This window comes from Chlamydotis macqueenii, chromosome 3, assembly GCF_036417535.1.
Source record: "Chlamydotis macqueenii isolate bChlMac1 chromosome 3, bChlMac1.mat, whole genome shotgun sequence".
Classification (NCBI taxonomy): domain Eukaryota; kingdom Metazoa; phylum Chordata; class Aves; order Otidiformes; family Otididae; genus Chlamydotis; species Chlamydotis macqueenii.
Genome location: NC_141558.1, coordinates 70,674,376 through 70,691,535, shown reverse-complemented (window position 1 = coordinate 70,691,535; position 17,160 = coordinate 70,674,376). Strand labels below are relative to the sequence as shown.

Genomic DNA, 17,160 nt, shown 5'->3' with positions numbered 1-17,160 from the left:
TATTCTTTTCTAATGGTTCCATGAATAAGAGAACTCCTATGATGTATAATGGTTAGTGCTGTTTAATTGAATTTCGTCTAAAATTTCTCAGTTGTAGCTAGGCTTTGTGCTGTCCAAATTTGTTACTTTTTAAGTTAAACATGTATGTCTTGAGAAGTAGCATTGATTTAAAAGGCGTACCAAAGGTAGGATTACAGCATGTGCGATGATTGGCATGCCCTGTTCAGGGGGCAGATCCCCTGTGACTGTGTATTTTGTTTTTAGAGCAAAATATCTGTAGAGTCTTTCATCCATAATGTTCATCGAGAGCTTGAACTTCTACAATTTGTACTCATGTGAAACCCACATTGAAGTCCCATGGATATTGGCCTGCAAGAAGACTGGAGGGCTTGGTTGTCTGCACTGGTAAAAACAGTGTCCTTATTATTCCAGTCAGCTCATTGTATTCTGAGCCCAAAAGTATGATAGGCAGTTTGCAGAATAAATACAGAAGAAATGGCTCTTCCTCAGCAGAAATGTGATTTCCAAGTTAATTACAGTAAGAATAGCAAACTGAAGAGAAGAGAGGAGGCAAAATACCATGGTTTAGTATTGTAGCAAATGTTTTGAGATGCATGTGCTTTAATGGTCACTGTTGACATGACTGAACCTCCTGTTTGTTTCCTTGTGTGCCATTGCCACTGTCTCTCCATTCATAGCTGCCAGCTGTCTTTTTCCTCATTCTCTTGGACTCTTTGGTGCAGTAACACTCTATGGTATTCTATGTAAAGAGGTCTGGCCTTCAGTGAGACTTCTAGGCCCTGTAAAAAAAAAAATTATTTAAAATGATGTATTGGTTTGCCTTGCTACACATTAAAGCATTTTTAGAAGGAGACGACAAGACAGCCTACTGACAGATGATATGGGGAAGGCAAAAGTACTCAGTGCCTTTCTTTTGCTGCATTTTCAGGCCAAGACTGCTCCCAGGCCTTGGCATGTAACAGCATGGTTTCAGAAATGAGGCAGCCAGCGCTGGGAGAGCACCAACTTAGGGACTACTCAGAGAAGCTGGATGCATTCTAATCCCTGGGACTGGGTAAACCCAAAGGTGTTGTAAAAGTAAGCTGAGGTCAGAGTCTCAAATCTATGAGAAATCGTTGCAATTGAAGGATGTCCTTGACAACCTGAAAAGACTAGCAGTATGTTCGTTTCTACAAAGGGCAAGATGGAGGACTTGGAGAACTACAGACTGGTCCACCTCATATCAGTCCTAAGAAAGAACATGGAGCATGTCCTCTTGGACTCCATTCCCAAACAGGTAGAGAACAAGAAAATAGTTGGGAATAGTCAGCATGGATTTGTCAAAGATAAATCTTAAGTCACCAGCCTGATGGTCTTCTGTGTCAAATGAGTGGTGAGGCCACACCTGGGTTGCTGCGACTTCCTTCAGCTCCCTTTCCTGAATCAAGTGAGATGTGGAGTAACTGGCAGGGCCCAGTGGGGGCTGCCCGTATGTTCAGGGGCCCACAGGACTTACCCCCTGAGGTGGAGGGAGCTGAGCTTGCTTAAGCTGGAAAGAGGTGTCTGAGAGGTGAGCTAGTGGTGACATACAACTACCCAATGACAAGATACAAAGACAGCAGAGCCAAATTCTTCTCAGCAGTAGCAGATAATACAAGATGTGATGATGACACTTTACTGTTTGGGAGGTGCAGATTGGACTTTAGGGAAGACTTTCAGCAAGAGGGAGGTGCAGTGCTGGAACAGGATGCCCAGAGAGGCTGTCGAATCTCCATGTCCGCAGTCTTTTGAGACTTGGTCGGACAAAGTGACAACTGCCTCCATCCCTCAGAGCAGGAAGTTGGACAGACACCTGCGGAGAGGCCTTCCAGTTCCTGTGGTTCAGTGATCCTGTTGTAAAACAGTCACAGCAGTGGGCAGGTCACTTCCTTGCTTGTGCTGGAAGGCCCTCCAGAGGCCAGAACCGAGTCCAGTCTATTGAGATCTGATCTCACTGGAACATGCAGCCTTCATCTGAACCATCCTCCTTCTTTCACCTGTGCCACTGTCTTTAGAACAGAAAGGAGAATTCGTTTTACTTCATGAACAGGGCAGATGAGGCAGAATTTTAATTAAAGAGCTAACTACAAGAAGCAGATGGAATCAACTCTTTCAAATTAATCTTGCCATCATAAGTAATATTGTTGGTATTTGAGCAGTTCAGACTACTAATTCTGTGTGATGCCTGATTTTACTACATTAAGGAGACGAGCCCCTCACTTTTGTGCTATCTTTTCCAATTTGAAAACTGGATTTTTAGAGTCCTGAGCTTTAATCAGTTAATGGTTGTGCAATGTTTTGAATTTATAAAGTGATATCTAAATGTGAAGTTTAACTATGTTGTTGGAGAACACTTTTTATAAGTGATCTGAAGGCCCAGGGAAAAGTAAGCTCCTGGACTCCTGTTCTCTTTCATTGATTGCCATGGCATTTTTCAGCATATCTGTTAATGTTCAGAGAAGCTCTAACCCACTGTCAGACCTAGGGGAAAGGGTCGTTGTCTCCTCACTTGTCTGCTCCTTGACAAGTGGTGTGTGGATGAAGCTTGCTTTTTTCCTGTACATGAATGTCAAGTGGATTTTTTTGAATCAGAAGAAGGAAAAACAGCAGACAGTGCAGTTTTCACAGGAGAGCAGAGTGATCCTCAAAAGACTTCTGCCTCCTGCATTTCTTTCCATCCTGTAATTGGTGTGCCAAGCCACTCTTCTCCCATTTCGTCCATGCAACAATGACTTAGGAAAGCACAGAAAATATGAGGAAGCTCTGGAGCCAAAAGATGAGTGGAAGGGGGTCTGCCAGACAAAACTGGCCTGCAGAATTGATAGTGCAGAACTAATAACTGAGTTACTGAAAGGCAGATTTGGGATGGAAGTGGTGTGGAGACTAGAGATGGAGGAAGGATGGCTGAGCCTCAGGTTTGGCAGGGATTTGGCAACAGATGCTCTATGCTATCAGGTATTCAACAAGCTCTGGATAGGATCATTGCCTTTCCCAGTCCTTCTGGGGAAGAGATGGCCAACTAATAATCTCCTAGTACTGTGTGCATGGATGTACATGTATGTATATAGAGCAGAGGCTCACAAGGACAGATTAAAATGTATGAGACATTAAAATACACCATCTGCTCAAGGTTTATCTTATTTATGTTTTCTCTGGACCAGTTTAATGATTCTCCAATGGTATGAGTTATGACTCTTGTGCGCTTAAAGGTGATATAATGGAAGCCTGTATGTGATGAGTTTAATCCTGGCACAGAATGAAAAAGGAGGAGAACTACACCAAATAGATTTAATTATGTGCCTTCTGTTGTGGCTTTCCTAGTTCTTCAGGGGATAACCCACAGTGCTCACTATTGCTACTTGTTTAATGTTGTCTTTGATGTTACTGTACTGTCAGTTGTTGCAACACCCACTCTGTTCCAGGCATGTTTCTATTCAGGTACTTGTGTGTCAGAGTATTGTCAAACTTCTTCGTCTTTAAGCTTCCAGCCTCCTGAGTGTAATCGAATAAGCACACTCGAGAGCAAAGTGGCCACTAGAGGCACAGCATTAGGCTTCCTTTCACACCCTCCCCTTAACTACTGCGCACACTGTGAAGTACTGAACAGACGTTCTGCCTCTCTGTTTTTATTGACAGAACCAGCTTCCTCTCAGGTTTCCCTTTAGGTTGGTCTGTCAGTCTTGTTCATGATGACAGAAAATTCTCCCATCCTCCAGTCGCAGAACAGAGATCTCGAAAGTAACCTGCCATTCACCTTTGTAAGCAGCAAAAGAGAAGATGCATATTGGTGAATCAGCTGTGCAAGGCTGAATTATTTAAACACTCTTTTGTCATTGTCTAGGAAAGATTTTAATTTCAGCACTGAATTTTAAGTTTTTAATTAACTAACTACTTTTTTCAGTTCAGTGCTTTTCAGCTGGGAGCAAACACTGCTGAGTCATTTAGGAATTGGGCTGTAACAGCATCTGGCTCTAGCTCCCATTGCGGAAGGCAATACCTGGAGCTTTTAATTGTTTTCTTCTTCTTCCTTCTGACTTTTTCCATTTGAAAAACTGTATGTAAAATACTTTATGAGAAAAACATCTTTTATTGTTGTTTATCTAAAGTAAGTAGTGTGATGGGATTCAGCTTTCCATATGCATATGCTAGAGATTATTGGAATTTAAACTGATAAATAGTAATGAAGTTTTATAATAGTGATCCTTTGGACACTATGCCTCAGTTTAGGGAAGGAACAGGGAAAAGCTGTAAAAGAGCTATGTGAAGGTCACTGCTAGGAGACTGCTCCCTCTGCGTGTGAGGCTTCAAGATTGCCTCTAAGAGAACAGGTAAATTAATAAGGAAAATTTCTGGGACTGGAGTGTGAGAAAACGGAGGACTCTTATCCTGCCTAACTTCAAGTTATGTTTCTATAGCACTGCTGCAGTTCACAAGGATCACAGTGAATACTGATTGATTGAGGGAGAAGGTTTTACATGAGGGAAGTCTTTGAATCTAAGATAAATTATATGGGGCAAATCAAATTTGCCTGATGCCTTAGTGAGAGGACAAAAATTGACTTTATTTTGCTTTGATGGATTATTGTCCTTCCTCTTTATATTTAGGAAATGAAAAATTCTTGAATAGGAGATCATTTTAAAGACCCTTGACTTGCAGTTCTCTGCTCTGATACCAATCTTGACCACATGCTGCTTGTAGTTGTTTAATGTCTGCCTTAACTTGTCCATTTGTGAAATATATTACATGCCCACATGAGGTCGTAGGAATTCATTAGCGTTTCTGAATTGCTCTTGCATCATCTGGAGAAACATGCTCACATACCTGCTAGGTATTAGAAGTGAAATCCTGGTTCTGTTTAAGCTAATGGCAAGAACTCTGATCGACTTCAAATAGATATCATCAAATTACCATAATTAGATTGTTAAGAATTGTTCAGCTCCAAATTTTGTAATAATTCAAAGGCTGTTACCTTCATGAATTTTAAGCCAGATGCAAGTACAACATCTTGCAAATCTTCTGGTGCTTATGCAGTCACATTACACTCAGCACTGGAGACTATTCACATTCTTAGTGTTCAGCACATTTCAGAGCCTTGATGAGGCAATTAGAAAATCCGTACAAATAAGCCTAGAAAACATATAACAGTATATTTTCTTAATGTTGTCACTCAGGTAGTGCCCAGTTCTTCCATGGCTTTTATAAACTACTGAGCTCCTGCTATGAGAGTTTTGCTTGAATAGTTAATTTGGAAGTTGAGTGTAAAATGAAGAATCCAAAGACCAGCTCTGTGGGATGTTTTGTGATACTAGTGGAAAGATTCTCTCCAGTCAGCATGTCCAAAGACCATAAAACTTGATTTAATTTTTTTTTCTACTGTACAGTCCCCAACGGACATTGACTGTTAATAGTTTTCACAGCTCTAATTTAATCTGGTAGAGCATTGAACTTGCATGTGAAAGGTAATAAAATCCTTTTAGTAGGAAGATGAGGTTTATGTTCAGAATAACAATTTATCAGTTTTGCAAAGGATTGTTAAATTGCTGCTTTATAACTGTGATCCGATTAAGTCAATCTAGCTGTGTTTTGAGCCTTGCTTTTCAAGAAAGTAAGTTAAAATAACTTGGTTATTAGGGCAGAAATCTGCTTGAATTGGCATGGGGACGCTTTGATTTGTATCAGATACCTGGATATCTGCTCTGTGTGCACTATTGGCTTGACTATGTTGCTAAATATTATTTTCAAATAATGTGAACCTTCCTCTTCATTAATTCTTATGCATGCCACTTTTGTAACTGATTTTTGTGTCCCATTGCCCTGTTTGATGTCATGTCTTTAGGATTTTATTTGATTGTGTGATATCAGGTATACAAAAATGTCTCATAATGGAAATCCTAGACCTCAGGTGCGAGTTGAGAAGTTGCCTCCATGTGTTTGTCCCAGAAGAGCTGGTTGCCATTTTCTGCAGTAAACCCTTTCCTGGAAAACCTTATTTTCCATTGTAACTTCTCAAGCTGCTGTCTTTTTGGGCTGCAATCATCTTTCCTAGACTGCTGCCTCAGAAAGGCCAAAGGATGGAGTAGGGTGCACTGACCTCACTGAGCACCATGAGCCTGTTTAACAGAAGAACCTGACCTGGCTCTTTACTGTGTTTACCCTGTGATTGGCTAGGAAGGATTTAGGATACAAGCAGTTAGCAAGGTGCATTTAAAGCTATTGGGTAGTTATCAGATGACCAGCTTTTAAAGGGGCTAGCAATAGGATACTAAGTTTGCCCAGCTCCTAAGGCCAAGTGATGGCTCTGTCTTTTGAACATCTAGGGTTGCCTCAGCATTCTCACTAGCATGCATTTCAGATGTTTTACTGTGCATCCGTTTCAGACAAGGATGTTGGGCCAAAGATTGCAGAAATGGTCTTAATTGCTGGTGTGGGTTTAGGTCTTACCAGTCTATACATCTTCATTTGAAAGCCTCCTTGGACAGGTGCTTTATTCATAGTGTATCTGTACATGCATAGTAGATTAACATCAGTTTTCTTCTTTACAAATATCTCTGTTACCTCATTAGTTCTGAACAGCACAACTTGAAGCTGTCATCTTCATCTCAAAAACATCTTTCTATTAAGCTCATAAGCCATCCTTCCCTTTTTGTGACAAGAATGTTAAAATGTTGTAAAAAAACTTCCAAAGTATCAACAGCAATTTTTTTTTAATGCAGGATATATTAATTTGTCTTGTAATATTCCTTTTATGTCAACTACAGTAATTCCCTGTGCTTAAGCATAAATAACTTTTCATGTGTGTTTGTCTGAAGTGACAGCAACTTGCCAGGGATGTTATCAGATACAACACATGAGAATCAGGAAAACCATTGCATTGTGACTGCAGGTATCAAAAATGTAGGGAGAAATATGATTTGAAGCTGAACACTATTGGTAGATTTCTACCAGGGTTTGTGTGTTTTTTCCACATTCCCTGAGGGGAATGTGGAAAATAAAGTATTTGCAATTTAGACTAGCACTTTCTGAAACACCACAGAGCAATATCAGAGCTGGTAGGGTTTCAGACACAAGATGCAAACAGAGGTGTATTTGGTGTAAAAGACTGAATGCTATTCTCACTGCAACCACGTGGTTCTGCGTGATGATGATGATGATGAATGAGCTCAGGACCCAGGATGTTCTAAGTGCCTGGGTCTGTGGCTATATATCTAGTTACAATGTGATTATTTTAACTGCATCTCTTTAATATCGGCATTGCACTGTGCCGCTAGAGTCCAATTTAAAACCTGTAGCAGAAGACTCCTGAAATGACTCATTGGTGAATATCTGTCTGAAAAGCGAATAGACCCTTCAGAGTCCTGAGCAGTAGAACGTGACACTGGCTGCATGTACCGTGAAGGGGCAGCTTATATCCCTTGATATCTAAATAGCAACAGAAGTTTGTTTGAAGCTACAGTGCTTTTTCTAGCTATTCACCCAGGAAGATCCCAAGAGCCTTATTAAAGCTGCAAGCTAATAGGAGAAAATAAGTGCAAGGAAATTATAGCTGGAACCTTAGAGTCTTATGGGTCTACACAGTATTCTCAGATAGAACGTGCCACATGAATTCCCTTCCCACTAGAGGGAAATACAAGTGAACATGTAGCTTCTAATTTTACCCAGAAAGTCCATTGGTGTGAAACAGAATGTTCTTCTGTCCCTTGGTGTGGATGGGGAATTGATGTTCCTGTGATCTTTTAACTCTTTCTAAGTAGCGGTCTCTAATCTGATCCCGGAAATGGTGCTCATATTGATCCCTTGAGAGGCTGTCACATGAAACAGTGGCAAGTGGCGACTGAGAGATTGTGCCTTTGAGGGAAGGGAGGGGTATGAGCATTTGTGTTCAAAATGTGTCATTTCTCACTTCAGACACATTAATTATTCCTTTGTGGGGCATGACGACATTGGTTTCAGTAACGTAAGTCCTGTCAACTTTAATGAAAGAGGATTTGGGCCTCTGTCATCGAGTTGTTGTCTTTTTGTATGTGTGTATGTATGCAGTTGACTGACAGATAATGTTGTGTATGCTTTGGAGACAGCAAATTCATAAAATTGGATTTGTCTGAGTTGGAGTTTCAAGTCTATTGCTTATGTGGAAAAGAGTATGTGCAATGTTAACGTACACTATAGGTGTCAAGCCCGGTTCCTAAAGTGTCAGGAATGGGAGATTTAGATACTTAAAGAGTCACTGTCAAAGATATTAGCAAAAGTGGTTTAAATATGATATTGTAAACATGTGACTTTAAAAAAGTTCAGTGGCAAGGCTCACTCTATTAATTCCTGCATGGAAAAGCATACAATGGAAAATTGACTTACACTCGAGTTAGAATGGCTCACACAGAGAGAAACCAAAGGTGTGAAGAGTAGGGAGGGCCGTCCTGTTGAGTCATAAGGTTCAGAATGGACCCCCTTCCTTTCTAAACTTCTCAGAGAGGAGTCTAGGTGCAGCTAGGTCTAGACTTGGCCTCAGACTTAGTTAATGGTTTATGCCTAGGGATTATATATGCAGAGTTTATATAATGTTGCACTAGCGTCAATTCAGCATGCAATCAAAGTTACCAAGGCAAAATTAAAGTTATCCTGTGACAGGGTTTTGCGTGATATCAGTCGCTCACCAAAGATCTGCCATTGGTGAGAGGTCTTTCTGCCTTGAGGAGCAACCTTGAGGGGTGTCTCAGCTCTAGGGGAGATCACCACCATGCAGCCACACTGCCTAGCAGGGAGAGCTCAAAGAAGACTCACTTAGACTACCATATTTATGGGATGAAGTGATTGGCTCATAGTCAAATTACATGCGACAGGGAAGCCATGTGTCAATTGCATGATCAGTGTTCCAAGCTCATATGGATCAATGCTTACTGAGTGTGCCACTCTGCTCCTTTGTGAGTTTTCAGAAAAGAGATTGAAATTAGAGGAGTTCATGGTTTGGCTACAGCTTGGGCCTTTGCCTCCTCCAGAGCTTGCATCAAACCACACCCGTCACACTCCACCCTGTGAGTATAATCATAGAAAAGTTTGAGCTGAAAGGGACCTTTTAAAGGTCATCTAGTCCAACCCCCCTGCAAGGAGCAGGGACATCTCCAACCAGATCAGGTTGCTCAGAGCCCTGTCCAACCTGGCCTTGAATGTTTCCAGGGATGGGACATCCACCACCTCTCTGGGCAACCTGTTCCAGTGTTCCACCATCCTCATTGTAAAAATTCTTCCTTATATTAAATCTGAGTCTACCTCCTTCTATTTTAAAACTATTACCTGTTGTCCTATCACAACAGGCCCTGCTGAAGAGTTTCTCCCCGTCTTTCCTATAAGCCCCCTTTAGGTACTGGAAGGCTGCTATGAGGTCTCCCCGGAGCCTCCTGTTCTCCAGCCTGAACAGCCCCAGCTCTCTCAGCCTGTCCTTGTAGCAGAGGTGCTCCAGTCCTCTGATCATCTTCGTGGCCCTCTTCTGGACTCACTCCAACAGGTCCACGTCCTTCTTATGTTGGCGGCTCCAGAACTGGACGAAGTACTCCAGGTGAGGTCTCATGAGAGCAGAGTAGAGGGGGAGAATCACCTCCCTTGACCTGCTGGCCATGCTTCTTTTGATGCAGTCCAGGATGCCGTTGGTTTTCTGGGCTGCAAGCACGCATTGCCAGCTCATGTTGAGCTTCTTGTCCACCAACACTCCCAAGTCCTTCTCCTCAGGGCTGCTCTGGATCTGTTCTCCACCCAGCCTGTATTTGTGCCTGAGATTGCCCCAACCCATGTGTAGGACCTTGCACTCGGCCTTGTTGAACTTCGTGGGGTTTGCATTTCCCCACTTCTCCAGCCTCTTAAGGTTCCTCTGGATGGCACCCCTTCCCTCCAGCATGTTAACTGTATCACACAGCTTGGTGTCATTGGTGAACTTGCTGAGGGTGCACCCTATCCCACTGTCCATGTTGCTGACAAAGATGTTGGACAGGGCTGGGCCCAACAGGGACCGCTGAGGAATGCCACTCGTCACCAGTGTCCACTTGGACATCGAGCCATTGACCGCAACTTTTTGAGTGAAGCCATTCAGCCAGTTCCTTATCCACCAAGTGGTCTGTCCGTCTCTCCAGTTTAGAGACAAGGATGTTGTGCAGAACAGTGTCAAACGCTTTGCACAAGTCCAGGTAGATGATGTCAGTTGCTCGTTCCTTGTCCACCAATGCTGTAACCCCGTCACAGAAGGCCACCAAATTGGACAGGCACAATTTGCCCTTAGTGAAGCCGTGTTGGCTGTGACCAATCATCTCCTTGTACTCCATGTGCCTTAGCATGGTTTCCAGGAGAATCTGCTCCATGACCTTGCCGGGCGCAGAGGTGAGACTGACTGGCCTTTAGTTCCCCAGGTCTTCCTTGTTTCCCGTTTTAAAAATGGGGGTTATGTTACCCCTTTTCCGCTCGATGGGAGCCTCACCAGACTGCAACAATTTCTCAGATTTGCTACTTTCTCCACCAGTTCCCTCAGGACGTGCGGATGCATCTCATCAGGTCTCATGCACCACCTTCAGGTTCCTTAGATGGTCCTGAACCTGCTTTTCTGCTACAGTGGGCAGTTCTTCGTTCTCCCAGTCACTGCTTTTGCCTTCTGCAACTTGGGTGATATGGCTAGAGCCCTTGCTGATGAAGACTGAGGCCAAAAGGTCATTGAATACCTCAGCCTTCTCCATATCCTGAGTAACCAGGTCTCCCATTTCCTTCTGGAGAGGGTCCATATTCTCCCTGGTCTTCCTTTTATTCCCACCATATCTAAAGAAGCTTTTCTTATTGCCCTTGAGGTTCCTGGCCAGATTTAATTTTGTCAGTGCTTTAGCCTTCCTTACCTGATCCCTGGCTGCTCGGATAATATCTCAAATAATAAACTGAAATTAGAAAAAAAATTAAGAATGTAATCTCTCATAGCTCTAGTATTTACCCAGGTAGGTGATGTCCCCAAAAGTACACACTAGGAGAACATTTCTGACAAGACTGTACCGGTGGTGAGGCCAGCACAGTGTAATAGCCACGTCCTTTGGAGTGGTTTTCAAGGTACTGTTTCACAGCAGCTTAGTGTGTGGCTGTCCCTGCTAGCATCCTGGAGAGCGTGCCACGGTAGACTCCACCATGGCAAAATTGTATTTCTTTTAGCAATGTAATTTAGTAGGTAGAGCCAGCCATGTGATGACTAATAAGGCACAATTGCAAAGCGTGAGCCCTGTAAATAGAGAGCAGAAATATAAAAGCCAAAACAGAGGAGGTTGGCGACTACCTCACAAATTTGCTGTAGCAGCTAGCCTTGTTTGCTACTGGGCTTCACTGATGTTTCAAACCTGATCTCAAGTCAGGGCATAAGGGTCTATGCTTGGAAGCTCTCGTTATTTAGAACTACTGCAACAAAAGAAGGAATGAGAGCTGCCTTTGTTTATTTGTTTGTTATTTTGAAATCTGACTCCCAGTTGCAAAGCAGTAAGATGAGCAAATGGCTCTTGCACCTGGCAAGTTACCATCAGCAATTATTGCAACGCTTACTGTCTTTCTGCCACCAGAAGTCTCTTTGCTCCCTTTCGTGTCACAGATTTCAGTGTTCTTATGGGGATGGTACAATTAAAGCCACAAGATTTAGTGCGTTAATTCTTTTTTTTTTTTTTTTTTTTTTTGGCAACAAAGGGAGAGGCAGGGAAGGATGATACATGTGGCTGTGTTTTTGTTTTTATTTTACTGACCAGGAAAAATACCGTATATATATAACTGTGACAATAACAGAGTTTGTTTAAACTCATCAAACCATCCCATTAGCAGCTGGATTAAAGGCTATTATTTCACACAAAGGAATCTTGTTATTAAGAAAAAATGCTGTGTCTACATTTCACTCCTCTCTGTTTACAAACCTCGACATCTGAGCAGGCTGTACCTTATGTATTTCTGCTTGTTTCTTTCAGTACAAATGTTTTCTAGTTTTAGATATGTCATTAATGTGATGCCAATGTCAAGAACACTGTTTTCGAGAAGTGTGTCAAAAATGCTGCTTATGGTAAATGTATCTATGGGAGAGAAACGTGGTAGTTGACAGGAATCCAGGTTTCATTTTTAGCCCTTCCATTGTTACCCTGTGTGTGGCCTCAGAGGAACTGCCAAATCAGACTTTTTCAAAGGGGACGTTGTAAGCATGAGTACAATTCCCCTGTTCTAAAACGGTATGTGACAGTGAGGTATTAAAATCGAAGCTCTTGACCCTCAGCTCAGTGGAGACAAATGGGAACAGCAAAGGACAATTCACTAGATCCATTTTAGGATGAGGTGAACTTCCACAGGAGCTTGGAGTGTCTGGCTTGCACCTTGTGGTCTGCATCTTAGACACTGAGGTGAAGGCGAGCAGGATCTGTTCGTGGCCCCTCCATGGGACTTCTTCGTCACCCTGGATCTCAGCTGAGGCATGCTTAGTGATGTGAAAGATCGTTCCTCTGAAGATTCAGCCTTGCTATTTTCAAAAACAAGCTGCTGCTCCTGCTAAAATTAATGCACACTTAAAAAGAGGTTTAAATTGCAGCCCTGTTGAGACTTAGTTTCAATCTCTATGAAATCAAACTGTTCATCAGATATGCATGTTTTAATTATTAATGGACAGGCGTTATTAATGGACACTCCAGGAAATGAAATCTCATTGTCTTGATTGTCTGACCAGTCTTGCTAGAATCTGTGGAACACACAATTTTTCTTGCTTCAAGGGTTGGTCCATTTCATTTACCTGACTGCACCTTTCATTTACCAAGTACACACCCCTGTGTGCTTGCTCTGTGAACAAACTGGTGAATTGGTCAGCTGCTAAAAGGGAGTAATTTGACTTACCTGAAATGAGCAACAGTGTGATAAAAATACATTACCTCTGTCCCACTGGATAAGCTTCATGTTGTATTGAAATAGAATTAGGCCAAGGGAGTCAATGTACTGGATAATAATGAAATGTTTAATGTGGATTAACTGCATATAAAATTAATAAGTTAGAATGAATTGCTGAAGAAAGAAAATGATGTCAGGCCTTTATAATGACTCTAATGACTTAAAAATACTGCAGTCCTCTGTTTACAGAAGAGCAAAATTAAAGCTATTGAATTTGTGCTCTTTATTTGGGTGAGAAAAACAGATATAAAGTATTAATAAGTATTTGAGCTGTCAACTCCACGTCCCACTGGACCAAGGCCATAATGTTTGGCTCTGGACCACATCTGAGAAGTTGTAGAGATGAGGATGAAGTCCAGGAAGAAGAGATACATGAAAAGAAGAATCTAAACCTAAAACTCCATGATCACCTTCCTGGGTGTAGCTTTGGAAGTCTCTTTGTTGACTGAGTTTTATTGTTGCTGTTTGTTATTTTTCCCTGCCAATAATATTTATGGCTTTTTCCACCTTGTGCATTTTTTTTCTGGGAGTTAAATCTAAATGTTATCTTTGGTTTTGACCATCCAAAGGTGAATTGAAATCTTGCTTGTCCAGGAAGATCTTAATGGGTTTAATACAAAATGGGCAAACTTTCCGAACTAGTTGGCAAAGATAATCTTTGACTGAGAGGTATGGAAAGGCTGCATAGTGAGCTGCAGCATAAGAATTACAAGTATTCATCTGCACTCTGTGAGGCTTTCTGGGATTTTTTTTTTGTTCTTAAAGCGTTCTTTTGCCTCACCTGTTCTAGGTTCATTCCTGTTCCTCAATGTGTCAGAGAGACCGAGCCCCATCATCCTGAGCCCTTGGCTAAGAAGCAGCAGTGACCAATGTGTAGTTCAAGTGGCTGTTTATAAGTTTTACCAGCAGAGCGGAGAATATATTGCTCGTGTCCTTCCCATTGACAAAAGCAGCAGTGAAGTCTTATCAGTGGAGAGTCCAGAGAAACATGGGTAAGTCTCATCCTCTCATTTGACTCACAGCTTGACTTGAGAAGAATCACACAGTTGTGTAGCAATACAGCCACAAAATGCATGCTGCGCATCTACTAAGGGGACCAGGACACCACACCAAGTAGATATTGGTCTTGCATGGGTCTAAGTTATTGTAGAAGCTGGAGATTGGTGCTTATTTTATTATACAAAGCATCAGCAAACTACTGGATCCATGCACAGTGAGTCTGAGTCAACATAATCTTTATTCTCAGTGCTTACAAGTACAGACCTAGTGTGGGTACTCTGTTCCTAAGTTTAAAGTTTTTCTATCTAATTTGCTCCATCTAATTTCTTTTTTACTACTTCTTTACTCAAGTACACTATTGGGCTTAGAATATCTACTGAGTCTTTGCAGTTCGCTGTGTCTGCATACATTGTAAGTTTTGTCTTGCATTTGTGTTTTTTTAAATGTTTTTTTTTTTTTTTTAATTTTCAGTAAAGCAGTTCCTAGCTACTACTGGAGGAAGAAAGCTTTTCATCTTTCAAGGGTGCAACTGTTTGAAATGTTTTATCCTCTTTGTGCAATTAATCTTAGTTCTTCATGATGTCTTAATTTGTCAGACTTCCTGTGCATTGTTTTAAATTTTGGTTAGCGGCAAAACAGCAGAATCCATAGCTGAACATAGTAGATATTTCTAAATGCTATAGTAGAGAAGTAAATTAGAATTGAATTTGGATATATGTAAGGCTAATGTTCTACTTGTTCTATATACTGATTTTCTTTTCTTTTTTTTTTTTTTTACTTCTGCTGTGAAATGTGTGTAAAGAAGCATATTTTTTACTAAGCATTTCAAATGTTCTTTGTTTTGATGTGATAGATTAGAATTTCTAACAGCAAGTCCTGCTGGCTTGTGCTTGTAACAAGATGTGATTATCTGATTACTGTCTACAGCAAATTCTGTATTTTCCAGTAGCAAAAGAAGAATGCATAATAAAAAACCTGACAGAGGATAGCCTAACTCATAGAAACAGTTTGAATAGTTGTAATTCTCGTATAACACATGGCCTATAAAAATGAGGAGGAGAGCTTGTGTGTGGATCTAAATTGTACTTAGTTCCAGCAACATCATCCAAATTGTAAATTACTGTTGATGTCTAGGGAAAGGTAATTAGGGGAACCGTAGCAGCTGTCTTCTTCCTTAGCTCTTTGCAAATGCTGTGCTCTATGTCACGGCTAATAAACATGCTTTGTGCAAAGTACCTCCTGCATTGGCAATGCCAGTGCTCCTTGGCACTCACAGGGAATACTCTTCTGTGTAAAATGCTCTGCTGTGCTGCATGGAGGAGCTCTGGCTTGGATCTGTGGGCAGACAGCGCTCACCAGAAGCACAGGCAAGCGCTAAACCTAGGGAACCTTGAAGGGAAGGGAAAGATCACCTTACTTGCAATAACAAATGCCTACCTTTGTCATCTGCTGGAGACAACACGGACTACTCAACTGTGTGTTACAGCTGGCAGATGGAGATCCTATTGTCACCACAGTAAAGAGGGTCTGTGTTTTGAAAAAAGGTGATTTTGGTTATAGCTTGGCTGTCCCATATGCTTGTAAGAAGCGTAGCTTGCTCCGCAACACCATTTCCGTGGCACATGGAGAAGTAAGGATGTGCCTGTTGCTTTCGTGGTTTTGTGTGGCTGTCTCCTTAGTATGCTGTGTGCTATAAAACTTTGCAGTTGGAGCAACTGGCTGGTTCATTTTTCCCCCTTCTGGTCTTGTCTCTTCACTGTGAGAGGCAGTAGCTCCTCCCCTAGCTCAGCAACGCAGAAAGACTCTGATATTGTCCCCGCATAAATGTCACATGGCGATAGTTAAGTGCCTACCCACAGACTGCAGACGCAGATGATAGGGTAGCAGTTTGTTACCATTTGCCCTGATCCTTCATTCCAGTATTTAGGAATGCTCCTCTGCCCTTTGTTTAGAGCGACAATATTTGATTATCCCAGCTCTGATAACAAAACATGCAAATCTCACTTTTGTAAAAATCTTATTGTCTTTAAATAGGAATCAAGAAGAACTGATCGGAAGTCAAGAACAACTCAATAAGTTCTTAAATGAACTAGCAATCCTACAGTGGAAATCTGTTCTGTTTCATATTTCATTTTATCTTGGGAATTGCAAAGAATTGTATTGTTTTGTAATGAATTCTTTGACCATGCTATAACCAAATGATTTCTAAAATTTTGTAAGTATTTTAGCTCTAGGCGCAAGGAAATTGAACAACTCAGTGATGAGCCTGTGCGAGAAATGAAAGCATTTTGAAGCGTCACAGGTGACACTTCTTTGATTCTATGTGCTTTATTTATTATTTTGCAAGAGGTGTAAAGTGTGCATAGTTCCCTGTGGCTTGTATGTGCAGTAGTGAGTCCATGTCACTGCTGAAAATCAAGCTCATACCAGGAAGAGTATGTTTTATTGAAACAAATGCACCTGAAGGGTGGTAAAGCAATAAATGAATTCCAAAGTAGATTTTCTCATATCTTGAACTATGCACAGTGTGAGTATCTTTTTACCTTGCTTTTTTTTTAAAAAAAAAACCAAACACTTGAATTACATGTATTAACATCTTACAAGGTCTTCACAGTTCACATACATTTACAAGAGAAAAATGTGGATGCTGTCAGGTATTACTATTTTATTCATGGTGAAACCATGCAAGCAAAGGTTTTGGTCGGCAGCACTTGGAGCTGATTTGAAGTAGAATATATGTAAAGCTATGAAACTTTGTTAGTCAAGTAGAGAGAGCACAGCACCCAATATTTATTTGTTACCAGGATTCAAGCATGTTGTCTTTGTGTGCAAAATGCCAGGTGTGATTTTGATGGATACTCAGCATGCGTAGAGACTCTAAGGCAGAACTAGGGATGTTCTGTTTGCTCTTCTGGTCTCATTCTCTCTAGAAAAATTATAGCCCAAGCTTGTGGACTAGAGTTGTATCAGTTCCAATGCAGAGTCATTACAGAAATTGTTGTGTGGAAAACGCATATTTGTTTTATTTTCTTACTTGGCATATTTCACTGTAGCTGATCTGTTGCATGTAGGAAGAAAGCTAGCTAATTTAAGATGCATTACATAGCAGTAGGATAGGGCAGATAGAACAGACACCAGGAAGAATATGCCAGAAGTGATAACTGTGAATGCTTCCTGAGTGATGAAACACCAGAGGCTGGCAAA

The 17,160-nt window shown here is 41.4% G+C and overlaps 1 protein-coding gene across 1 annotated transcript in view; it reads left to right on the top strand.

Moving 5' to 3' along the window:
* ALK (ALK receptor tyrosine kinase) overlaps positions 1-17,160 on the top strand; it is a 329,041-nt gene that overhangs the window by 138,835 nt on the left and 173,046 nt on the right. Inside the window, exon 4 of the mRNA XM_086744455.1 lies at positions 13,748-13,949. Within this exon, the coding sequence (XP_086600581.1) occupies positions 13,748-13,949 (202 nt within the window). The remainder of the gene's footprint in view (positions 1-13,747; positions 13,950-17,160) is intronic.